Consider the following 26,810-nt stretch of genomic DNA (forward strand, 5'->3'; position numbering starts at 1 on the left):
AGGGTAATGGAGTGCTGATGGTGCTCGCTCACTGAAGGGGTCATATTTAATGAGAGTGTGTAAGAAGTGTGTACAGACGGGGGGGGGGGGGGGGGGGGGGGTTAGTGTGTGTGTGTGTGTGTGTGTTTGCAGTGTGTATAGATGAAGTGTGTGTGTGAGAGAGTGTTGAGTGTGTAAAGATGATGGGTTTGTCTGTGTGTGGAGTGTGTTTAGACAAATGGTGTGTGTGTGTTTGTGTGAATGAGTGTTCAGCGACGTGTGTGGAGTATGTATTGAGGAAAGGTTAGAGGGATGAACATGTCACCTCCTGATTTATGGGTTCCGCTACAGGGCACACCTCAGCACTAGGTTCATATGTCAGTGTCACATTAACACTTAGGGATCATTATAGCCTAATCTCAACCAGCCCCACCCATCTTTATTTACCCTCATTTGTATTTTTTATAAATTGCTTTTTCACATATATCAAAAGTATGTTTTCTGTAAGTTTAGTCACCTGGAGTAGGTTGAATAAGGAATCTTATTCTTAATGCTGTTCCGCTACACCTTGCTACTGTCCTGTCTGAAGCTGAGACTGTTTACTCAATCAAGACTAGGATGGCATAGAATGTGTTTTTCAGCGAATCCAAACTGGAGATTTGTGGAGGGTTGTCAAAAGGTGCATTCCATGCTTTACTGTACAGTACAGTCCCAAACTAAATAGTACATACTTCTAAGAGTACATACTTCACACAATCACATACTGAATACATTCCACTGCATGAAATAATGACCTTTATTACACGGCTCTTCACGAGGCAAGTAGAACACTCCATTGGCTTGAATGGGATTTCCCAAAGTTCTACGGCAAAATATTTTCATGTAATTACCGCTGCAAACATATAATTACCGCTGTCAATGGCAACGGGTTTTGTGCTTCTGATACGTCTTTCATATCACTACGCAAGGACTGGAACTTCATTCAAAAGTGAAAGCAGACAGTTGATCAGCTGCGTTCTAAAGAATGTTTGATTCAAGTTCAGCGTGTGTTGTTGCAAACTATTTGTTTATCAGCAAATGCCATGATGAACGGTAACAAATAGGCTAGGCTATGTAGGCTAAAGTCATATCGTGGGGAGTTTATTATTTCGTTTTGACAATTAGCCGTGTAATAAGCGGGATAATGTATAGAACGCCGGTCATTATTGGGAAAATAAGTGCGCGTCGGTGTCCGGTTCGCCCTGTCGGGACTTATTTTCCCAATAATGACCGGGGTTCTATACATTATCCCTTACATAATGGAGGATTTATTTATTTAAGGCAAGAAGAAACAAGTAAAAAGCAACCAAATTATCCTCCATGAAACTTCAGGTTGGTGTTTTTTTTTTTTTCGAGAGAGGAGCGGGGTAGCAAAGCAAGCTGGACCCTGTCTATTCTGGCCAGCCCCGATGGACGGACCGTCCAGAGCTTAAATGGCATTCCTTCAGCACCCTGCCACTATCTTGACAGTGATGGGAGACAGGCTCAGCGCGGCGCTCTATCAGACTCACCGTCTCTCCCTGCCTGTCACTGTGGGGATGGAGGGAGGAAGGGAGGGATGGATGGAGGGAAGGAGGGGTAGAGGGGATTAGCCTGTCCCTCTGTGGGGTCTGTCCCAGATCAGCTCCAAAAAAAGACGACACCACGATGCAGGAGTGGCAGAGGTAGCAACTGGTCAGGCGGGAGGGATGAGGAGAGGAGGGAGAGAGAGAGGGATGAAGTGACGGAGGTCCAGGACACAGATAGAGACAGAAATGATGCTCTCGCTCCACTTCCAGTCCCTGCTTAAATAGGGTGTGTGTGTGTCAATGACCGTGTGTGTTTGTTGAAAGAGAAAGAAATAGTGCAACTGTATATGTACATGTTTGTGTATGTGTATGTAAGAGAGAAATAGCACATATTATGTGTGTGTATGTTTGTTAGAGAGAGAGATTGTATGATTGTGTATTTGTAGCAAGGGAATTCATGTGTGTGAGAGAAAAAGTGTATGTGTGTGTGTGTGTCTGGTATGGAAGAGAGAGAGAGAGAGAGAGAGAGAGAGAGAGAGAGAGAGAGAGAGAGGTTGTGTGAGTGTGTGTCTGGTATGGAAGAGAGTGAGAGAGAGAGAGAGAGAGAGAGGTTGTGTGAGTGTGTATATGTCAGAGAGAGGTAGTGTGTATGTGTGAGCGTGAAACACAGAGGTAGTGTGCATCTGTATTTGTTTGTGTGCGTGTGTGTGTGCATGAGATAGAAAGACAGAGTGTGTGTGTGCATGTGTTGAGAGTGACAGAATCAGTGTTTGTGTGTTTGTACATGAGGAAGTGTGTGTGTGCGTACTTGAGAGAGAGAGAGAAAGAGAGAGACAGTGTGTGTGTGTGTGCGCGTGTGACAGAGACAGAGTGTGTATGTGTATGTGTGTGTGTGTGCATGCGTGCGTGTGTGTGTTCCCCAGCATCTGGCCTTAATCCAGGACCTGCCGATGAGACGAAGATGAGGCACACCCATGTTCTCCTCCCCTCATCCCGGGCGCAAATAGGATTTCTTCATTTTCCGTTACTCACCAACAGCAGTCTGGGACACAACAGAGCGGCCTCCACTGCCACCTCTCACACACACGCACACACACACACACACACACACACACACAGCGCTCTGGGGACGGCGATGAAAGCGACATCTGCTCCGCTTCGGCGCTTTTTCTGGGTCTTTTTTTTTTTTTTCTTTCTTTTTTTGTCATCACAAAATACAGCACAACAGCTGATCTGAATTGCGGATATTAGAGAGACGTTTTGTGGCCGTACTTTCAGCTGTGATTCACTGACCTGATTTCTAGTTGACTGCATGTCTGTGGCCACATACCTCCCTCTAAAAAATCTGATATAACTGACAGTTAGGAGGTAAATTAGATTTTCTGGCCAGGATAGAATAAATCAACTATTGATCCTCCAAGGGGTATGAGAACTATGTGAAATATAGCACTAGAAATCAATAGTGGATTTGCACTAAAAGCTCACCTAGCATGTGGACATTTTATATTTTATATTATGATTCACTCAATTTGAAATGTTACCGTATAACTCAGGAGTTTTACTGAGTGTTTAAATTCACAGTCAATTCCTGAAGCTGCATTTCTTTTCTGGAACAAATCTCTCCTCCAGAAGATGAGCAGAGGAGGAGCCAAACCCACTGAATCACAGCACCTTTTTATGGTGGACCAAATATGAGAACTCAGCAGGAACAAAAGCAAAAACGGCCCTCTTCAAACACGGGACACAGCAGTCACTGGAACATCAGGTGGCTTGAGAAATTCCTCCTCAGGAAATGAAACTGTTGCAAATGGGCTGTTATATAGAGGATGTGAGGTGTGTCTGACAGAGAGGGCAGGGATTGATAGGTCAGCTCCAGGGTAATCTTATAAAGGTCAGCATTAACCTCTAGCAGGTCACTTGTGTGTGTGTGTGTGTGTGTGTGTGTGTGTGTGTGTGTGTGTGAGAGAGAGAGAGAGTGTCAGGGATGTGTCTGGTGTTAAGACCTGAGAGCTAGGAGCGATGGATAGGATCAATGGAGGATTGATGCGCTCAGATTACCGCTGTCCAGCCACAATGCCACGACCCCCAGCAGCCTTCTTTGCACCATCCAGCAGTACATGCAGGAGCCCTTCCCCTGCCCGCCATCAGTCCTCCACCCTCGCCAACTACACACACTAAACGCCTCCATCACCAGTGATCATGCGTCAGTGATGAAGAAATCATGTTGAAATATGGAGTGGTGGAGATATTCAAGTACCCCACAGGGAGGATAGGGCGTGGTGTGTTGTGGTGTAGTGTGGCTCAGAAAAGGAGGAGATGAGGGCCAAATCGGTGTTTCTTTCATGCACAAGATCTGCATGCATACTATCTGCATGCATACTATCTGACATCCAACCCCATAGTGGGTTTCGACCTTCATTTTGCACGAGACACCCAACTCCTACCCTCCACCTGAACCACGGCCGGCCGAAGCCCAAAACGAATAACACATAATCCCCCAGAATGCTTTGTGAATGCTGATGGTGCACACCATACATCAACCACCTGGGTCATGCGCTTGAGCCAGATCACCCCCCCCACACACACACACCCGCCACCTCTCTCTCTCTCTCTCACACACACACACACACAGAGCCTGTCAGCATCCACATGAGACAGCACTTTGACAAGACAGAACACCCCGGACCACACTCTGCATGCATTAAAGAGGTCAGGGATGAAGAGATGATGAGCTGTGTGTGTTTTTTTTTCTTCCCCTCCTCGTCCTCCTCCTGCTATTCTTCTCCCTCTTCCTCCTCTCCGAGGAGAGGCACACGCGACTGCTTTGAACATTGCCAATCAACTTCAGACACATGGCTATGCTGATGAACATGGAACCCACATTTGAAGAATAGATTGAAGCACACATGAGCCATATACGCTGCGAGTGAACCAGAATGGGAGGCTCACAGTAGTATGTAGGCCAAAACCACAAGCCCTCATTTATCTCTGAGCAGCTTGTTTCTTGACACATGGTCATGACAGCATATGAAGCCACAAATGGCTTTATAAAATATCCATTTGCCAGATCTCATAGTATAGTAACAACATCAATGTTGCAATAGGATATGCTTTTTTGTTTTGACTGCGGTGAGCATCTTTGATGGGAAACTGTACAGCAGGAGCTAAAAGGCTACAGCAAGGGAGCCCTCTGCTGTGTGTGGAGGACCATCACAGTCATCCGCTATATGAGATCATGGCCCACGTCTCTCACTCCCAATCTAGACTGAGTTAACAAAACAAACACACAGAAGACTGGATGGGTCCCAGTTAATTTATTTTACAGTAAGAGGAGTGTTAACAGCTTTCGTAGTACACAACTACATGAAACACAAAATGGTAGGCAAACTTATAATGAGTCCAGACGGGGACGGGGAAGGTCAAAAGGTTCACTGTGCACGGCTCAACTCTCACCAGCATGTCTAATTAACCATCGAAAACAGCCTCTGGCTGATTAGCCGTAATTGGTCGCTTCCACTGTCAATCAAAACACATCGGTGAACATAATTGGAGTGCATTACAATACAGTGGGCTTTAGATGTCAGAGTGACAAGAAACCTGTGAAAAATAAACATGAAAAGAACTGTACAGCAAAAAAAAAAAAAAAAAAGATTTAGATATTCAGTGCATCGTTTGTAGCAGAGAGCATACGCAGGCTTCTCTTTAACCCTATGGAAGAGGATAAGCCACCAGGCACAGCTGGGTGCTCTCTGTCAAACAAATCACTGAACACACAAGCACACACACAAACACAGTGGACTGACATTTGCACAAGGGACAAACACATACGTAGTGCTAGTAGGTAAAAATACACTGAAGTGACAAGAGCCGCAAACATGTTTTGACTTCATCTCACAATTCCTATATGCGCACATTACACCACCTGGGTTTAACTTACTTTCTGTCACGTACAGACTCTTGCGAAGACGCAAACTCAACCGACCTACGTGCAACCACTCGCTCCTCTGAAATGGGACCAACATATAAAAGCCAAATGTAGTAATCACATCACAGACGATTTACATCATATCAACAGATGTTTAAAATACATTTGAAAAAAAATAAAAGGCCTTATCAAAGCATGACAGTGTGATTATAATCCTACAACACAATAAGCATGCATGATTCACCAACGACACATAAGCTCCTTAAAAAGGCTTACTGTATACAAATACATTTTTTTTTTTTTTAAATGCATTAGACACCCTATATGATAGCTCAAGCTCAATGGGGCTATGTGAATGAGTAATACATTACTCAGGCCAACATTCTCATACACATGACAATTGTTAGACAGATAAGCAAAGGTTTCAGGCCTCCATATTCATAATGATCAGTCCTACATGGGCAGAAATTAGTTGGTTCAAATGGAAGAAATTCCTTGAAAGAAGGAAAACTGGCTTCACTGCAGTTATCGACACCACTGCGTTATCTTATGTCCAAGTGAAATTAATTCACCCAAAGTCTATACTAAGCTTCAAAAATCACATCAGTTCAACCCTTATACCACAAGAGACTGCTCTCCACCCTTAAAGTCACACAAACCACCATCTCCGTGAAAAATATGCGGTCAATCCAGTTTGTTTTGACCATTCAAGTGTGCATCAATCCAAAGAGAACAAAAGACTTCTGGGTCATTTAGACCTTAACACACTTTTTCACAGCCAAATATACACATTAATTGGCTTGTCTAATAATCGTTGGAATTCCCTTTTAAAAGATCATTAAAAAGTCCTCATGACTTCAGTCAGCAACAGACCCACTGGGTAAACACTTGAGAGACAGTAAGAGCATTGTGGCTCACTGGCGCCATCTAGTGTCATCCAGGCCACACTGTGGTTACACAGTGAATCATGTGCTCTTCCTCCAGCCCTGGCCAGCTGAGAAAAGCCATGCTCTTAGCTGGGGGGTGATGGTGCCACTCTTTGTCGTCTGTGCTGTCCACAGGGGACAGCACTGTGTGCTGATGCACTGATTCAAGTGACACAAAAAGGAGCAATTTGTGCATGGCCTGTTGACTGCCACACTCAATAAATAAATTAATAAAATAAAATAGAGTACAGCCACTCACACAACCAACATTAGTGATATTACAAATAGGAACTATATTCCCATGCGATGGCCTGCACGTGTAGTGGGGTGCCCTTCAACAATATTCTCACTGTCAGCAGCTATACTTCAGAGCCAACTGGAAAGGGAGGAGAGGGGACAGAGTGCATTTTAAACAAATAATCAAATCTCCAGTCTTTCCAAATCTTTGTTTTTGGTACAGACGGGATGTTGTAAAATACTTATTATGATAAATGATCAAGGAAATATGAAGGGTGATCAAAGGAGAGCATTTTATAGCTGAAGAGCCTCATCAATTACAGAAATGCAGGCTATGAACAGTCAAGTAGACAATATGGGAAAATAATGTCCTCTCCAAAAAGCTTGACGGAGCAGAGGCCAATATCTTACTTCTGGTTGAGAGGCTTTGCTTGGCAGTTAAGCAGACAAATGACCAGATAATTACGCATTAGGATTCCAATTGACTTCATAATGTCATCCAGTTGTAAAGGTCTGTGTTGAGCCGTAGGATCTCTTTTAAATGAAATAGGAGGAGAACAATATATTCCCATCACAGGCAGTGAATGGCCTTCTCAAAGTGGACGTGATGAGAAAACTAAAGAATGCTCAGTTCTGACAGTGAGTGCACATAGGCCCCGCACTAAGCCAACAGACATTATCTCAAAGGTTTGATGAACGACAGCTATTGAGACAGATAGATTACTCTATTCATCCCCAAAAGGATATTTTTTACAGTCATTACTAAATCATGACTTCTTTTGATAGCAAGGATAAATGTTTAGCATGATTGTTTACATTTCAAATACATAGCCTATCCAAAGGTATTAACCTCAATGTGGAACATGTTATTTCCCCAATATATTTATCTTATCTTGTTTTTTTTCCCCCCCTCACACCCTGGGGGACTAATTTATCTTATTTTCCCCAAAGCCCTGGGGTTAGTGTGTGCTTCAGTGCCAGAAGAGAAAAGACAGATACCAATTCAGTGCAAGAGCGTAGAAGTGAAAAAAGAAATCATTCCCGTGATTATAAATAGAAGCTTTTTGGTGAGAAAACAGCCGCAAGCAAAACGTTCGCTTATCAATAAGCTACTAGAAAAGGATGCCACGAGGAGCTCCTACACCGTGCGTGTCCTAACCTTGTGTGCCGAGTCCGAAAAACGCTTGGCACTGTCCTTCATGTGGGCAGTCTTGTCCTCGGCGCGCCACAAGCGATCCCCTCGTTCACCCAGCGCCTGGCTAGCCCTGCGGACAGCTTTTTTCATGCTGCCCCGAGCCGGGCGGGCTGGGGACGGTGTCCTGGATTTGACCCCAGCTGTGAGGGGTGGGGACAATCAGAACAGTAAAACTCAATAAAAAAAAAAACTCACATGATTATTAAGCGTCCGCTGGATATTAAGTGTCCATATGTAAACAATTCAATTTGAAAACAGACACTGTTATTAAACTCATAAGATGCATTGTAATTATTTTCATTCAGCCCCCCGCATCAGTCATGTTAATATTCCCAATTAGAATTTCAATAAATAGCAACTTTGTTTCATGAGCCATTCTCTCCTCTCACCTTGTCCTTTTTCATGTATAGTTGCCTATGTTGTATTTATCCCTGAGACAGTTGTACTGTCAAGGGACATCACTCTACAGTAAAACTCTTTTAGCAGAGCATCTCACTTCCCCAGTTCAGTGAAGAGTCCTGTATTGTTACTTTACAACGCATTAAGATCATACCATTTAGCCTCACCAGGGACTTGCCATATTGATTTTCTTTCACTGTGTTGTTTTTTGTATCTATCTGGTACAATTCAACAAACTGCCCTCTTAAAATGATGCGACTCTGTGAAGCAAGCCAGACAGTGTCATTTCAGTGCTGTCAAGGCTCCCTGGTGTAACAGCAGCAGCTGCGGCTCAACACTCAGCCCAGCTACACATTTAAAGCATAACACCTCCACAAGACTGGGAGCCATCTTGGATGTACACATCTGAATGTGTGAATAACTAATTGCAGGAATGTTGCACTGCTGAAAACAGGTCACAACATTTCAAATGACAAAGGGGGTACTGCAGGGAATCAGCACACCCTACATGGGATCCTTCCTGTCTGCAGTGTCATAAATATAGCCCTATAATAAAGGGCATTGTCAACAAAGGCACAGCGAGACGTGCAGCATTGTGGGAATCCGCCACCATTTTGCCCAATCCTTTTCTCTTCTTCCCCCTTCTTTTCTCTACAAATCTTTTCATCCCTCTTCCTCCCTTTCCCTCTCTCCCTCTCCCTTTCCCCACACTTCTCTCTATCCCCAATTCTCCTCTCTCCGTCCACGCCCCTGCTACAGCCTGGCACCTCTCTGGCCCCATTACAGCACCCTGGTCAGTCAGCTCCCTTTGTGAGGCGTGGTGCCACAGCACGCGGGACAGCTCCTGCTTGCGCCCCTCAAGGCCAGCCTTTGTACCAATATCCCCCCCCCCCCCCCGATGCCCCGCCTGCTTCCTGACGCCAGAACAAAGTCCCCTGTGATTACGCCGCCTCGCACCAAAAAAAGACCTCATTCTCCACCGCCATCGGCCCCACCAGCACCACACAGAGATCTATCAGCGTCTGAGAATAACAAATGGCAGCCACGAAAGTGATCTGCACACCAGCCTTTGCCTCAAATCACTTGGCTTTCAGGACGTAAACAATGGTTTCTACCTGGAAATCCATGATACACTACCCAATAGATGTAGTACTCTAGAAAATGGTTGGAAAATACCCAAGAGCACCCAAGCTGTGTGAGTTTGTACCTGACTTTCCTTGACCAGCAGGGCGGCGTTGTGGAGGGGGGCGCATGGCGCTTTTCATTTGGTTCAGGAAGATCTTGCAGCGGTAGATAACCATGTTCATTGAGCAGGCATCTTAGAAGTAAAAACACATTTGTTTCAGAAAGACAAAAAAAATTTGATTTTCACATGTCACAAAGAGAAGATTACTGTAAAGACCACTTAGAGTGAGGCCTGTACAGCTACACAAAAGTCTCCAAAAAGCACACCCTTACCCTCCATCAGTTTGGACTGGCAGTTGATGAAGCTTGTCCGAGGAACGGTGGGTCCCTTGCGGGCCTCTACTTTGCCAGGTTTCTGGGGGTCCTTGACCTCACCTGGGTTGGTCTGACCATCCTTGCACATCCAGTAGTTTTGACAGGCCTGGTAGAGGATCTGGATAAACATGCACTTCTCTGCTTCAGATCCGGCCACCCACTGGTCAAAGGTGCGCTCAAAGGCCAAGTCAAACTCTGGGCAATCCTGGAGAAAGGAGTATTCAGGATGGCTCAAACGCAGCCAAGCTTTAGTAATGTTCCACTATACTGGACAGAACACTTCTAATACTTCTAACTGCCAGTTCCTACAAGGGCAGGGACATCCTTTTCCACTTTCAAAAAACTCCTGAAGACCCAGCTCTTTAGAGAACATCTACTCTCATAGCAACACTTACAACAAGTCTTACTGATCCTAGCACTCACCAGCCGTTTTAAACTGACAAGTAACTGTTAAAAACAGCACTCACCGACGCACTTATTCTTACTGTACTCTAATGTTTTTTTAAACTGTCCTAAAATTGTGAGAATTGTTCTAAAACTTACTGTTTACCATGTTGTTAGTCGCTTTGGTTAAAAAGCGTCAGCCAAATGTAATGTAATGTAATGTAATGTAATGTAATGTAATGCATTGCCATTGTCTCTTTAGGGCAGTGGTTCTCAACCCTTTTTTCAGTGATGTACCCTCTTTGAAACATTTTTTTCAGCCAAGTACCCCCTAACCAGCGCAAAGCATTTTTAGTTGAGAAAAAAAAAGACATAAAACAGAGCACTGTGCCATCAGTGTCTAATTTAAGATAACGCTGCAGATGTGCAGGCTTCATGCTACTGTTCGCTAATTTCTCCCTACAGAAAAAAAAACACAGTGCCTTGGGTGGGTTACAACTTGTTGACGTAAATCCAAATAAAACATATTCTTCAAGATACAGCCGGAATTTTGCCGGCTCTGGTTTGGCCTTCTTTGCCACTTGTCCCTCCGTGTTTTCACAAGAATTACCGCTACGCTTCAACCACGACTCCATCATTTGAGTTTTGACAGTGATTGACAGGTGATGGCAGGTGGCATGTGACAGGTTGAGTCGAACCATCCTGGTATGGGGGGGACTCTGGGTTTTTAGGATAATGAAATTGAATAGCCTACTGAAATATAAAATAAATTTTATGAACTTATATTTTCCTGAAATATGTATTAAATAATTGTTTTAAAAGTATTTTTGCATGGATTCTACTTTTTAAATATATGTATATTTTAAAATCTGACGTACCCCCTGGAGTGCCTTCATGTACCCCCAGGGGTACGCGTACCCCCATTTGATAAACACTGCTTTAGGGTAATGTTCATCCATTTTCAACACATGCTTTTATCACATTTAACACATGCTTAAACTATCAAATTGTATTAAAGGTCATATTTTTCATATGTGCCTCCTGGGAGCCCAAAGTATATATTTTTTTGCTAAAAACAGTGAGATTACATAAACATATTCCGTCTTTTCCAGTTCAGACATAACTGTAGTAACATCAGAGAGGGTGGGTGGCTCACTTTGTTGGGATTAATGCCATCCACCTGACGGAGCTGCTCTATCGTCCAATGGGACGTCTTGGAGAGGCGGGGAGAGCCCTCAAACTGCTTCACCTTTGTGATGAAGAGCTGAGCAGGGAGCTTGTTGGTTGCTGTGTGAGTGGAATAAAAAGACCATAGAGAAGGTCATTAGTCTTCCAATAGTTAGTGATGCATGCTGGTAAGGAAGGAGTGCTCTTGAATATCAAAATCATATATGAATATCAATTGCCTTTCACTAGGCTACAGCACATATTTTAGAAAAAAAAGTTCTGTCAGTGTTGTACAATAAACCAATTTCAATAAACCAATTTCTGAGCCCTACCTTATCAGAAATTTGGCACCACTATATCATCTTTTTTCAAATCTTACATAACCCTCACATCTAAATTCAGGCACATTCGAGCCCTGCATTTGACAGAGACAGACTGGATATTACCTGACAAGCAGATAAATGTGGCATATTTCCGGCCTGCAGATAGAAATGGAAGTTTTCTTCTATTCCTCCTTTTGACCTCAATGGCAACCAACAACTTCTGATCAAGGGGGACAAAGATGTCTCTGTTGATGGTGGACTGCATACTCATCCTTGAACTGTAATGAATGTATGGTTTCAGAAACGGAGAGCAGGTGACTATGGTGAAATATTTCCAAACTCTACCCACCACATTAATGTGCTTTAGGCTACTTTTTAAATATTTTTCAGCTATATCTTTTGGCAGGTTTGTCAACAGACTACACACAAACATGTTCTCTGTACTCAAAATTCCCATAATAGGCCTAATACCTACCATTAGTTAATTTCATGATACATGTTGAACTGAAATTAGCCAATGAAATGTTACTGATATTTTAGGCATGTTGAAATCTTCCCTCCAATAAGTCGGTAAGTAGGGTAACTGCAACAATGAGACTCAAAAATAAATTAAAATGTAGCCTTCAGCACACCTTCAACACCTTCAGCAATCCACAACCAACAAGAGTTTACATTTCTGTCCTGTTTTGTCCAGATAACATTCTTGACGAGAATTGACACTGTCACCTCGAAAGAAGTCAACACAATTTTACGTTTTTAAAAAGCATTTTTTTAACTGACAAAAAAGTGAGTTGAAATTACCTGTTTGGTGTTGAATCCTCGCCACACAAAAGTTGATGTTATTGATTGCTATTAGTTAATCAGTCTACCCGTGTGACCTCTGTAAAATCAGGTAAGTTTATTAGGTTCGTTTGTGGGAGATCAAGCCATTTTCGAAATTAAAGCCGGAAGGTTAGATGGCTAATTATTATCAAAAACACCGAAACACACCCGCTTCCACTAAAGAGTTTGTTAGTTATAAGATACCCCAGTCCCCGTCTTAATCTGGCTTGTGGTCACGTGGGTTGTGCCGTGCACTCGCTCTGACTTAACCCGAAGTAGCCTATTGGTAGCCAGAAAAGTCTATTGGCGACAATTTCCAAAATTGACATATAAACGGCGATTACTTTGTGTAATTAATCTAGCATCGTAATATCTGTGGATTTGCATCATATCTAGCACCTAGCGTCATAATATCCGCCTATCTTTAACATAATTATATTTGGGCATTTTGTTTTCTACAAGCCACATTTTTTATTCAGAAACAGAAATGGCAAAAATTACAGCCATCCTTCTCTGCTTTTACTTTAGAGGTAGACTCACTTGTTGCATCCCTTCGCTTGGTTCGTAATAACCCAAAAAATGACAGACTTCTTTGTCTCATTCTTTATACATTCTTTAAAGATAAAGAACGATTCCCTGTTTATGCTTCATTTACATTTGTTTGTGTGTTTGTCTATTGTATTATTTGTTTTCTGTGACCATTGTCTATACGTGTGTTTTGTACTGCAGTTTCTTTGTTGCAATTACTGTACTGTGTGTTGTTAAGCATCAATAAAATAAATAAATAAATAAAAAAATATATATATTTGGGCACTTATAAATATCCTGAGATTTTACCACTGCTTGAATGAGTGTGCGTTCACTAGACTGGCTGTCAAAGGCCATAGTCCTACTTAATAACTGTTGTGGAGATCCATATCAGTATAAAAGATGTAGGCTACACCAGGTCGTAAAAGTGGACTGTTATACCACAGCATTTATTTGGTGAGGGAACATAACAGGTGGAATACATAAAAACGGTAAACATGACACGTTTTGATATGATGGGGAAATGTCAACATAAAGGACAAAGTTTCCTTGTTTGCTATGCAGGCAGCAAGGCAGTGCTGAGGGGAGCCTGCCGCCCTGCTCCTCTCAGCCTTGTGTGCTCCATTGTCAAGCATCTTAAAATGGAGGCTCTTTTTATGTAGTTGGCACATTCAAAGGTAAGTTATTATCAAGGTGAGGTAAGGACAAGGTAAGTGCTTTTTACTTTACTGATTCTTTTGAAGGCATAAGGATGGTGTCAAACTAAAAATAAACTAAATAAATGATGCTGCATTCTAGAAACATCATTGCATTAAACTGAAGGTTTTCTATCAGGCATGGATGCATTTGTAAAGGTGATGGGTGATTGAGGTGATTTTCAGTTAAACATAATCAACACATTTTCTTTTCTTATTTTTCTTCCTCTTAAATATATAATTTTCATTCAGCTGTTATTAATGACACATTGGGATAAGAGTTACACTCTTTCTAATGGTGAAAAAATGTAAAAAAAAACCTTGCATGGATGTTTCCCTGGCACAAACTGCCATGTCTAGTGCTCAAAGCACATTTCATCCAACATGATTTTGCAGCTTGCCTTGCATTCACTATGCATTCAAATTGCATCATGCCCAATGCAAAAATGCAAAATCCACATAATATTATTTTTTAATAAGCACTGGGTCAGTCCCAAACCAGAAGACCAACACATCTATATGTTTTAAGGTCTTCAGGTGGATATGTATGAATCAGCCATTTTGCCATAACCAAACTCATAAAATAAGCCAATTTGGCAAACTGTTGGAATCCACATTCCAAATGGTAAACAATCATGACAGTGACTTTCTTCTCACCACCATCCTCAACTCAACGTCACTAGTGTTGTAAACAGAAATAGAGATGACAGGCCAAGGACCAGTGACCAGTGACAAAAATTGACACTATTTTTTGTAGTGCAAGAATGTTTGGGGGGGAAATGGTATTTTGGGAAGTGTCCAGGTGGTACCAGTCCAAATGTCCACACACCTGATCCACAAAGGAGTGTTTAGGGTCAGCACATAAGAACACATGGTTTGGGTTTGTCCTATTTCTAAATCAAGCCACAAGTAGGGTGTGCTTGATATCTATTTCCTCTTGTTTTTTATGCTAAGACCACTGTACACCGACACACAATGCAACAAATGAGATGCATAACCAAAGCATGTAAATACCTAAACACACTCCTCTAAAGTGAGGACACTTGAGGCAGGCCTACATGTTACAGTTAAAAAAAATGTAGCACTGGTCATTTAACAAAGCTCATCTACCTCAGGTTCAGTGCCTACCAAATGCAACAGAGAGCTTGTTAAATAGTCAAACAGGTATTAGAAAAATCTTTTGATTTATTTTTCGGTGCACCTCACGTGAAGACTGTCGATGGAACATGTCATATAGCCGGTCACACAACTGAAACTGAACGCTCATGTGGGGAATGCTGCAATCACATTCCACTATAATCCATGGAACTAGCTACACCAGGCGTGACAGTGGCACATATTCACTGCAGACAAACAAAATAATCCCATCTTCTACGACTATGTTTTTGCCCTCTGTGCACTCCCCAATTTCAGCATGGCCTTGGCCTTAGACTATGCTTATTGTTCTTCACTGATTAAGCCAACAGGAGGTATGGTGTTCACGTCTTCCTCTCAAAACGGGTTGGCGTGTGATAGATTCTGACGTTTCTCTTGAGTGGTAACAGAGGCACCTTAGGGAGCACAAGTTTAACTTTGGACTTTGGGAGATGGACAAGAACATACTATTCAGTGTTCAACGAGAGAAACGGCAATGTCAAGAGATCCCACAGGATGTACAGATGCATGGTGGTAACCACTGAAATGAAATAAGTCTCTTTGTCAGTCATAGTCATAACATGACTGCTCGATGATGGCAATGGGCTCGGGATTAGGTTGGTAACAGTCTTCGTACGAACCACTAGGGATTTATGGCACGATGAGGGGTGATGCTCTGTGATTTTTATGTGTCTGTTTGTGTGTATGTGCACACGTGTGTGTGATTTTTTTTGAAGGTGAACTCCACAGAATGAGGAGGAAAGGCTCTTGGATGCACAGTGAGCAGGGTCTGTCTGGCCCAGAGTGGCCAGTGTGTCAGAAGTGCACAGGGAATCCCGGGTTTAGCAGGAGTGGGTAAAAGGGGGAGAGTGGGAAAGTGGAAGTGGTTAAGGAGGAGGAGGAGGAGGAGGAGGAGTTTGTACAGAGGGGTTAAGATTCGGCATTGGCGTCGTCGGCAGGCTCCTCCATCTCGTTCGGCCTGTACATGAAAGTCAGAAGGAAGAGAGCCACGTCCAGGGAGCACCAGTAGGCTGTGTGGGATGTGACGGCAGACCAGTACCGGCTCTCCACCAGACCCTCCCGTAACTCAAAGTCAATGCGATTCTCCATTTCCACTACAATAAAGAGGCAGCACAAATGTCACACTATAATATGCATCACTTTAGAAATAACACTGAATTGAATTAAATGGAGGGAACAAACATTCTTAGGGCCATTTCATAGTCTATACAAGCTGCTGTATGTGGACGCAGTTGTAAACCCAAGGCTCAGGCACACATGGAAGACCCCTCTCATAGTTTACGCAAGCTACATTGCACTCCTTTCTGTGTAAAAAATTTGGACAACACGTTTTGCCACGCAAGTGTAGTAACCCTCCATGAGTAGCTTGATGCATTTGTGTGTATGTAGTTTGCATAGACCAAGAAACAGCCCTTATACTTCAACTACTATGCACAAAAGAGGACCAGGAGTCATTTCTTACATGAAGTGTAGTCCATGATTGCAGAGGTGGACTGGGACATGGCGGGCTCCTCTTTCACGTCGGCTGCCTCTTTTTTCTCCTCTATCTTTTCTTCTTCTTCTTCTTCTTCGTTTGTCACTCCTTCCTCTCCTGACGCCACGTTGTCTGGCTCAGATGTGCCGCCCTCGGAGTCCGAGGGTTCTTCCTCCACACCGCCCACTTGGCCACTCGAGCGTGAGAACCGAGAGAAGAGAATCTCGCCCAGTCCTTTCCCGATGCTGGCCGCCCCTGATGAGCCAAAAGAACAGCCTCATTTCCACACTCACATGCACACACGCACATGTAGTCACAAAGACAGAAAGATGCACACTAGCACACACTTTGAAGTGCTTTTAACTCACATTAAAAGTATTTACAGAAAATATCACACACACACACACACACACACACACACACACACTCACACTCACACTCACACTCACACTCACACTCACACTCACACTCACTCACACACACAAACTCCAAAGCCTTCAAACACATACATACACGCATGCACAAATACCTTCCAAAACACACATACACAAATGCACTCCGGCGTCTAGTGCACAAATGCACTTCGACAACACCGCTCTCAACACAACCCCACGATCAGCGCAGGTGGCCGCAGAGTTGGACACTGGAATGCAGGGTTGCGTTGATAATAATGGGGCCTATGTAACCAAATGTGGAAAGTGGAGCGGAGGGCCCTTAGGTTCCCTTTTTCCGTGTACCTCTCCAGTCTAAACTGGATCTCACTTTTCTCAACCCCACTTTCTCTCACTCCTTTGATTGACAATTCACCTGTTTATTTATTTGCCTTTGCGTGCACTGGTAATTCCTTGGAATCGCATTTCTACTTTTCTTTATCATTCTTCTATATACAGCGGGGAAAATAAGTATTGAACACGTCAACATTTTTTTCAGTAAGGATGAATCCAATGAGGCTATTTGCATGAAATTTTCATCAGACATTAGTATTAACTCAGATAATCCACCCATAGAAAAAAATCCAAACATTAAAGTCCATAAATTGAGTTATGTGTAATAAAGTGGAATGACACAGGAAAAAAGTATTGAACACGCTTGCTGAAATTTCTTAAATACCTTGGGGAAGAGCCTTTATTTGAAATGACAGCTTCAAGGCATTTCCTGTATGACGAAACTAATCAGTCGCAGTATTCCGGTGTGATTTTGGCCCATTACATTTGGCCCTAAACAGATAGTCTTTTAATATTGAAGATTCTAGGGGTCCCTCTTGTGAATCCTGATCTTTAGTTAACTTCCTAAACTATTTAATTGGATTGAAGTCAGGGCCTTGATTTCCTTTCTCTGAGTTTCCTTGCTGAATGCTTTGGATCATTGTCTTGCTGGAAGGTCTAGCCATGTCTCATCCTCATCATCCTGGTGAATGGCAAGGTTCTCCAGGAACAAAAGGGCTCCATTCATCATTCCTTCAACTGTAAGAAGTCCGCCAGTACCATGAGATGAAAAACAGCCCCACACCATGATACCACCACCTCCAAACCTCACTGTTGGTATGGTATTTTTAGGGTGATGCACAGTGCCATTTCTCCTCCAAATATGGTGTGTAGTATGACATCCAAAAAGTTACATTTTGCTCTCGCCTGACCAGAATACATTCTCTTAGTATTTCATAGGCTTATCCAAATGTTGTGTAGCAAACTTTCAACGAGCTTCGACATGTTTTTCTTCAGTAATAGAGTCATGCGGGGTGAGTGTGCATAGAGGCCATGGCGGTGGAGTGCATTACCTATGATTTTCTCTGTAATAATTGTACCTGCTGCATGCAAGTCTTTCTGGAGCTTTCTCCAAGTGGTCCTTAGCTCTTGGCCTACTCTTCTGACAATCCTTCTGACTTCCTGGTTCGAAATCTTGCAAGGAGAGCCTGTGCATGGCCGGTTAATGATGCAGTGATGTTCCTTCCACTTGCAGATAATGGCTCCAATACTGCTTATTGAATGATTCTGAAGTTTTGAAATGCATCTGTAACTAGTTCCATTGATATGTTTTGCAACAATAAGGTTGCAAAGGTCTTGCGAGAGCTCTTTGCTTTAACCAATCATGAAATGTTTCTTGTGTGACACCTTGGTAACGAAAAACCTTTTTATAGCCCATCAGTATGTACTAAGCCAGCTTATATTAATTTGCACAGATAGAAGGGATAATTACTCTCTAACTACTTATAGATTCCAGCTTGTTCCTTGCCATTCCTTGCCTTTGTGTACTGCTTTTTCTTAGCATGATCAATACTTTTTTCCTGTGCCATTCCACTTTTTTACTCATAACTCTACTTATGGATATTAATGTTTGGATTTTTTAATATGTGTGGATTACCTAAGTTAATTAGCCTGGCGGGCCATCCTATATCATTGAAATGTATAGTCTGGAATCGAACCATTCACCTCGCTTAATCCAAGGGGCGGGCAGAGAATTGTCTTTCAAACTGCCTAGGCATGCAATAGGCCAGCGCTACGACCATATCCGTATCCGGTCGGCAAAACGGCAAATACATCCTTCTTCGAAAGGAATGACTTAAGTGCATTGTGTTGCTCAACTTTGAAAGAAAAGCACAAGTCCAACTCCTCCAAAGTTGACGCCAACGCCGATTCAAACAACCGCTCTTCGTTCGCCATAGCCACCTTCCTTGTTGTTCACTGTCGCAGGACTGTCGTTATCCTGTTAAGCCCGCCTTAAGACTCTCTAACAAAATAGAGCACTGTGATTGGATGACGTCCACGGCGTCAGCCAATAGAAATCCCTATGGTTTGGTACTATACATACAGGCTGAGCAAATTAATTTGCCGCCGCTAGGGTGCGTCTAGATTTCTAGGCTATAAGTTAATACTAATGTCTGGTGAAAATTTCATGCGAATAGCCTCACTGGAAGTATACTTACTGAAAAAAATGTTGACGTGTTCAATACTTATTTTCCCCGCTGTACCCCTCTCTCTCTCTCTCTATCTGTCTATCTATCTCTTACCCATGATGCTGGCCTTGCCCAGGTTAGTGATGGATTCTCCGTAGTGCCTGCGGGGCTGTGGAGGGGAGGTGCAGGGGCTGGGGATGCTCTCTGTGTCAGACACCGAGGCGCTCTCCTTCAGAGGGTTCAGCAGCGTCGGACGGATCTGATCATACGGCGTGGGGCTGGTCGTGTTATACCTAACAGAAGAGCAGGCAGAAATAACATATACACATATAAAATACATTCTTGGCGCTTAGACCAAAATGTAATACGGAATACAGAAATGATCAGTGACATTTTTGCTGCTATTTGTTACAAAAGACCCCCCGCAGGGGATGATGCAGAGAATCAACAGTACCACTGCACTGACTGAATTAGGCATTCACTGCAATGCTTCATCGTGTAGTAAAGTAAGTGCACCTGTACATAATCAGAACATAGTCTGACCCAACATGGGAGGATGGAGGGCAAGAAACCCAAGAGGGACTCAGAGTATTTGAAAAGTGTGCAATGTTAATTATGGGATGCAGAATCTACGCCACTGGTTAAGGAGAGGGGGAAAAGCTGGGGAAACTGAAGAAATAAAGGGTATATCTCCCAACTAGAGCATAAACTCCCTAAAGGGCTCTTTTTCAGTTTTCTGCTGCAAAGCACATCTGCTCCTTCTTGAGTCTGTTCCAGGATTTTGCACAGGAACGGTATCTCTGAACTTACAAGTGATTTTACTGCATGAGGGCGAGAAAATCTTTCAGAGACTTGTCTTAAGTCCGAGCTTTGCCAAGCAATGATCAAGGACTCTATTTCACTCCAACTGAGATGAACTAGAATATATCTGCATAGTAATGTTTTAACTTTAACCTTGAACAGCCATGATGCAATTGAATAAAAATATACAAGCAAGGGAAATAAGTATTGAACGCATCAACATTTTTTTCAGTAAGTATTAACTCAGGAAATCCACACATATAAAGAAATGCAAACATTAAAGTCCATGAATAAAGTTATGTGTAATAAAGTAGAATGGCACAGGAAAAAAGTACTGAACGCGTGACATTTCTCCTACAAACATGGTGTGTAGTATGACAGCCAAAAAGTAAAATTTTGCTTACAACTGACCAGACTACATTCTGGTGTGCATAGAGGCCATGGCGGTTGAGTGCATTGCCTATGATTTTCTCTATAACAATTGTACCTGCTGCCTCCAAAACTTTCTGGAGTTTTCCCAGAGTAGTTCTTGGCTCTTTTGGGTGACTCTACTGACTATCCTTCTGACTGCCTGTGCATGGCAGGTTGATGATGGAGTGATGTTCCTTCTACTTGCATATAATGGCCCCAATGCTGCTTACTGGAAGATTCTGAAGTTTTGAAATATGTTTGTATCCAGTGGAAATCCAGTTATTTCCACTGCCATCCACTTTATTACAGACTTTAATGTTTGGATTTTTTAATGTGTGGATTACCTGATTTAATGCTAACACTTGGTGAACATTTCATGAGAATAGCCTCACTGGAAGTATACTTACTGAAAAAAATGTTGACGCATTCAATACTTATTTCCCCCGCTGTATATGGATAGATGTATCGACACAGAGACTTATGCACATACATAAGCCACATGCAAATGATGCCTTTTCTGACATGACAACAACTTTACTAACTCACCAGTGTATTTGGACAGGGGAAATATTACTGTAGTGCTTCAAGATGAGGGGCTCCAACCTGTATGCCTGGAAACAAACAAAAAGCAATTACTTTTTGATGTGCACAAAATATAAATAGTTTCATTATGTTTTCTTTTCTTGGTTCTCTTTCGCTCACCACTGGGTCAGTTGGGTGAAAGATATTGAAAAGGCGCTGGCAGATAGACTTAGGTAGTATGTGGTCCTGGGTTCCATTAGCTCCTGGTCTAATGCCTCGTAAGGCCAGAAACACTGCCAAAGGTGAACCCATGCAGAAGAAATTTTCTACCTGAAACCCACATTAAAAACCCATAAAACACATTAATATACAGTACATTAAATAATTACATTATGATTTATTTCACTATTTTGATTATTTCATACATGAATATGTATAAAAATATGAGTTGGCATTCCCACACTTTCAAAAAATGTGTACTCCTAAATTGTGTGCAACACAGTCTATCTCCATTCACAATTCCCTACGCCATCGATTGACTAGCATTTTTGTAGGCCTAAAGTTGTCTTGGAAGCCATCTTCTGCAGCGAGAACTCATCTCAAGAAATTAGCCTACCTTAAATTTTAGGGCTGGAATAGCCTCTGAAGACGGAGTCTGCAGACCTAGAATCTGGTCCTCCAGATCCCTTAATCTACAAACAGTCATGGAAATTATTAGTAATTTTTAAATAAAACTATAATCAGGGGGAGGGAGGCTTAAGTATAATATTGATAAGCTTACAGTTAATTCTATGCCCATCATAACATACAAGCTTTTTTTAGCATGAGAGCTACATCTGGCAGGACTTTTTAAAGGTGACATATGGATCGTATACTATAGATATGATCTAACCACATAATCTCAGATTAGGACAGCAATATGGTTAGAAACGCTAGATAGGAACCATAACACGAAAATTACAAATACCAATGGTTGACTGAATTGACATCATTACACACTTTTCCGGTAAACTCCAGACAGCAACTGATAGCTGACAGTACCCAGTCAAACACTATCTTCGCATAACACTGACCTTTGGCTTGGAACCAAAGATAAACTCTCTTCTCTCACCCTCACGATACGGAATTCCTTAGACAACACAGAATGTGCCTCCCACAGATAGGAAGAAAAGGCTCCCTAGAACAGAGCAGGGTCTGTATCAGACCCAGAACTGGCTACTCTCAAAGTAGACCTTTGATTTGGGAACAAAGGTACTGTGGGTTTGTTCCTCTCAGCCTGATGTCTCAGACAATGCAAAATGGCGGATAAACAAAAGTGTCCTCAGAGGCTACTGTACCTGAGCCGGGTGAGACGCAGTTGCTCGAGCAGCCGACGCTCCTCGAAGCCCGGCCTGCCCGTCTCCAGATCCTCGGTGTCCTGTGCGGCCATGTAGTGGAAGCGCACCGGGTCCCAGCCCGTCATGATGTCAAAGGTGATGACACAGCCCAGGGAGTGGGACACAATGGACACCTTCCCGCTCTCTTCAAACTGGGGGTTTCGCTTGCAGAAGAGTGTGTAGAGTCTGTTCAGCTCCTTGGTTAGACCGCGAGTGATCTAAGGACAAAACAACCAGTAAAATGGCGCTCCTTCTTTTTCATATTATATATTTATACCTTGCATGTATGAGAGATGATGTTGAGACTATGCATTGTGTGATATGATGTGTTTATGTGTGTGCGCCAACCTGTGGTATGTATGTGTATCAACATGTGGGGTGTGTGTGTGTGTGCCCAAAGATTTTGTCCTCAAATGCCTTGTTTTATCCACACGGCAAACATATTTACTTCACTGTTATTGAGGAATAAATAAAGCAGAGAATATTACGGTTTTAAGAAGACATTAACCGATTCTCAAAATAGTTGGCAGTTGGCCTGTGGTGTGTGTGTGTACAGTATGTGTGCGTGTGCACGTGTGTGTCTCACCTCATCCCTGTATAAGGGGCTGGTGTAGTACATGATGTCCATGGCACTGCTGTTCAGCATATCTCTCAGTCCTCTCACTTTGTCTGGGGTGATGGAGTCCACAGTGTCTGAAGCGCAGCAAAAAGGACCAAAAGGAAGGGGTCTTGTCACAAATTAGTACCAAACAAGGTGTTTTTTTTATTGTCTTCCTAGTTTCACTAGTTTATGCATGTTTTAGCATGATGACCCTGCCTGTCTTCAGGCTCAACGATGGTTATCACTCTGTAAACAAACCCACCCCTACATATAAAAAACCCTAATTACTGTATATATAATTTATTACCTAGTCAATAATTTTAGAAACCAGTTGTCTTACAAAAAGTGATTACTGTAGGTCTCCAATGTGTTTTATCTTTCACATATTCTCAAGCATATAAAGTAGAAAGCTATGAAACATGCATAGTTATAAGAACATAAGCAGATAAAACTACCATCAGAAAAGTCTACAACAGCACTTTGTAACTTGTTTTTGAAAAAGTGCTGTAAAAATTAAAGATTATTATTATTATTATTATTACTTTCTTGTGCTGGGACAAATACACCCTCTGTCGCTCATCCACATTACTGCCATTCAGCTCAAAACAAATCTAATTCATTGGCTTAGTCACCAAATGTGCATTGACCCCTGGACTCATAAATGTAGTTTATGTAGGTGCTGTTCAATACCTCCATCCAGGGACAGTTTGGACCGCCACTCAACAGGTAAGAACTCAACATGCTCATTTGTGCGGTCAGAGAAATGCTTCTCCTCCATCTTGCGAGCTGCATCTCGCATCCTAAATGTTAACAAACATGGATACCAGTATACACACACACACACACACACACAAAACTCAAAACACCAAACACAAACATATCAGTGCTCATCAACAGCCTTGTGTTTATCTCTTCACAGGTCCCAGTTGCAGTATAACAACTCACATGCTGGTGTTCCTGATGATGCGACCCTGATCCATCTTCTGGCCAATCCCATGAACCACAAACACGATGTGCGTCGTCTCCGGTGGTGTGTCTTCAGGGGCCGCCTCCTCCACGTATCCACGGTGAAGTCGAGTTCCGCTGCTCGAGGCTGATAGATAATATAAAAGCTCAGCCAAGTGGACATAAAAGACTCAATGGCACTCTGCCTTTCACTCATACAGTACCACAACTTGCCATCATAGCATTTGAAGACAGCAGATAAAAAACGCATTATCTGATTCTAGAATGACCTTAGCCTGAACTGAAATATGGATTGCAGGTTATTTATGCATCAACGCCTAGCCTGTCCTTTGCTTTACTTGATGTAAATACATGTTATGCGAATGTGCAGCACTAAATCATATCTGACCCCAGTGATACTAGAAGTGATCCATCACTGGGTTACAAGCAAAGATGTGATTTACACAGCATCAGACAGGCCTCTCTTGCTTTGATGGGGAGGAGAAGGAGGGCTTGGGGGGGGGGGCAATAAAATCTGCCAGTGACTGGAGCTGATTGTGCACAGACCTTTGGAGAATCCCAGCTTCTGAGTGACAGTCCGCGCAATCTTGGAGGTGGTGGCATCGCTGTAAAGGTACACCTCATCTATGCTGTGCCAGTCCACGTGGCTTCGGCTCAGCTTCAGGCTGTGAATCGCTGATAGAGAGAGAGAGAAATTTGAGACGGCCCAGGACAAGGAGTTTTAATGAGTTTCATTGATTGAGTCTCCCTTGTGAGAGAAAGATGCGTGGTCGTGATTACACAGTCAGGGAAAGTAAGACCAAACTTCTGTCAGGCTTCTACGTGTGTAGGAAAGAGAGTGAGTGGAAGCATGTGTGTGTGTGTGTGTGTGTGTGTGTGTGTGTGTGTGTGTGTGTGTGTGTGTGCCCGCCCATGTTCTGCCACTGCAGCTGCTCCATCTGTTAAGTGTTTATACCCTGTACTGCTATTTATGTTCAATGTGAACTTAAAATAAATTATTCAGACGTATATATGCTCATGTTGGTGCACACACACACACACACACACACACACACACACACACACACACACACACACACACACATTATAACCATGCATGTCTGTAGCTGAGATTGTGAATCTCCCTGTCACACTGAGACTGCATGAGTGAGTTTGCGTGTGCTCAGTGCTCGCTCTGGCTGGCATGTCGAGGGCCCATGTTCAGCGTTCAGCTGAACTCAGCTCTTAACACGGCACGCCCTGACCCTCATTGTGTTGCTGACCCCCGGCTCTGCATCACAATGCGAGCCCCCTGACCCTTCGCCCCGGCCTTTCACCCATATACCCCACCATGCCCCTACCCTGCACCACCCCCACACACACACACACACGCACACACCCACAACACCACAGACTGACTGTGGACTTAACTTACACTCCTTGATGTCCACGGTTGTAGACACCACTTCCGTCTCAAAAGTGTCCCTCATCTGCTGGCCCCTGAAGCGTGCAAGGTGCTCCAGTTCGATGAGGTCGCTGTCCTCCTCCTCCAGGGGTAGCCAGGTGCCATCGGTGAACCACTGCCCCCGCATCACCGGTATGCGGTCTTGCTCTGTGAACAACATGGCAAAACAAACGTATGGCTGCTACAAGTACACCTGTATAATTACAACTGTATTGATGTGAACTTAAATGAGCATTCAGGGTATGGTGTTGTTTAACCTTATCACTGCAGAACACAATTTGGCTGATGCACTGCATGGTTAGTGTTGCAATTCGAGCTTTACACGAGGCGCCCATGTGTCAGCAACAGCTGAGCGCAGGGTCATCGCAAAAGTACGAATGCAGATCAAGGGCCTAACTGAGAGCCATACTTACGATTCCAGTAGACCGGGTAACATTCCTTCTCTTTAATGTCAACTTCATAAAGACCTCCTCTGACGCATACGGCGTCCACGTCAACGTCTATGCTGTCCACATCTACCGTTGAACACGCGCTGTCCCCTCTGTCACTGACGGGCAGTCTGTCCACAGGCTCAGGCTCAGTCTCACCCCCCGCTGGCTCAGACCCCCCAGTCGACCCACTTATATCCTCCGATTCAGACGGTCCCCGGCGTCTGACCTTGTCCGGATTAAGTTCGCAGAATTTTCGATAAGCAACCTCGATTTTGAGAGAGTCGTGTCCGACGAAAGGTTTCCAGGTCCTTTTGTCTTCCTTGTAAAACCACCGCAGTTCCTCTGGTCCAAGCTCCGTGACAACCTCCCCGCGGTGTCTGGAACTGTTAGAGCGATTTCGCTTTTTCGTGGTGATGTTGCCATCACTTTCGCTGTAATTTGGGTCGCCTGTGATTTCCAAATAAGCCGTTCCTGGATCAGAACTAAGTCGTGCATGATAGTCTGTATAGACTTCCTCCAGGCCTAAAATCAAGCCGTCCTGGGATAGCCCACGTCGATCTCTTAGCAGCGGCAAATGTCTATCCATACCCGGCTGCACCGAATCCATTCCACCATGTATAGCATCGCCCATCGGCTGTTCATAGCAAGACACAAACACATCACTTGCCATATCCCATTCACTACCACTCACGCTGTTGTCCGCGCTTTCAGGTGGAGTGTTAAAGGACTGTTTGTCCTTTAAACTGCTCATCATTACAAATTATTGGTTTTTGAGTCTTATTTGCCCAATAAAAGTAACGGTTTATCGTTACTAACCTCTCCCTCCACCTTGCCTACCGCAGTCAGTCACCACCATCTGTCCGAAAATTGTATTCAGTTCATGAACTGAAGGCCTACATCGGACCTCAATTGCTCTTTTCCTACCTCAGATCTGTCGCATTCTTTCCGTCAGTAAACTTATTCGAAGGAAGCCTATACCTGTTCACCTATAGCCTAAATTATATTCCGCTTCTATAGCCTAGTGCTTGCGAATCTTGCTTGGGAGACAGCAGTGCAGTGGTTGCTCCTCCCCAATGCGTGCCAGCGCGAGCGCATGTACCTCTCGGCCA

General features: G+C 43.3%; 2 protein-coding genes across 4 annotated transcripts; both read right to left on the reverse strand.

Annotated features, from left to right (window-relative positions):
* Nucleotides 1-4,825: 4,825 nt before the first annotated feature.
* Nucleotides 4,826-12,602, reverse strand: stxbp6l (syntaxin binding protein 6 (amisyn), like). 2 transcript variants are annotated; one of them, XM_042094344.1, is made up of 7 exons: nucleotides 12,384-12,602; nucleotides 11,706-11,860; nucleotides 11,249-11,379; nucleotides 9,667-9,913; nucleotides 9,416-9,526; nucleotides 7,774-7,949; nucleotides 4,826-6,753 (listed from the first exon to the last, which is right to left on the reverse strand). In XM_042094344.1, the coding sequence occupies exons 2-7, from the start codon at nucleotides 11,851-11,853 to the stop codon at nucleotides 6,730-6,732; spliced, it is 837 nt and encodes a 278-aa protein (XP_041950278.1). In that variant the 5' UTR covers nucleotides 11,854-11,860; nucleotides 12,384-12,602; the 3' UTR covers nucleotides 4,826-6,729. The 2 variants fall into 2 exon arrangements, with proteins under 2 accessions (XP_041950278.1, XP_041950279.1); XM_042094345.1 differs by having other exon boundaries at nucleotides 4,826-7,949.
* Nucleotides 12,603-13,354: 752 nt separating this feature from the next.
* On the reverse strand, nucleotides 13,355-26,784 carry ddhd1b (DDHD domain containing 1b). Of its 2 annotated transcripts, none has more exons than XM_042094309.1 (13): nucleotides 25,684-26,784; nucleotides 25,241-25,417; nucleotides 24,373-24,501; nucleotides 23,806-23,953; nucleotides 23,551-23,660; nucleotides 22,846-22,952; nucleotides 22,221-22,477; nucleotides 21,500-21,575; nucleotides 21,064-21,213; nucleotides 20,908-20,972; nucleotides 19,264-19,442; nucleotides 16,245-16,511; nucleotides 13,355-15,876 (listed from the first exon to the last, which is right to left on the reverse strand). In XM_042094309.1, exons 1-13 carry the CDS (start codon nucleotides 26,453-26,455, stop codon nucleotides 15,692-15,694), a joined length of 2,622 nt encoding a protein of 873 aa, XP_041950243.1. In that variant the 5' UTR covers nucleotides 26,456-26,784; the 3' UTR covers nucleotides 13,355-15,691. The 2 variants fall into 2 exon arrangements, with proteins under 2 accessions (XP_041950243.1, XP_041950244.1); XM_042094310.1 differs by lacking the exon at nucleotides 13,355-15,876 and adding an exon at nucleotides 15,975-16,086.
* Between the last annotated feature and the right edge of the window lie 26 nt (nucleotides 26,785-26,810).

This window comes from Alosa sapidissima, chromosome 6 (genome assembly GCF_018492685.1).
Source record: "Alosa sapidissima isolate fAloSap1 chromosome 6, fAloSap1.pri, whole genome shotgun sequence".
NCBI lineage: Eukaryota > Metazoa > Chordata > Actinopteri > Clupeiformes > Clupeidae > Alosa > Alosa sapidissima.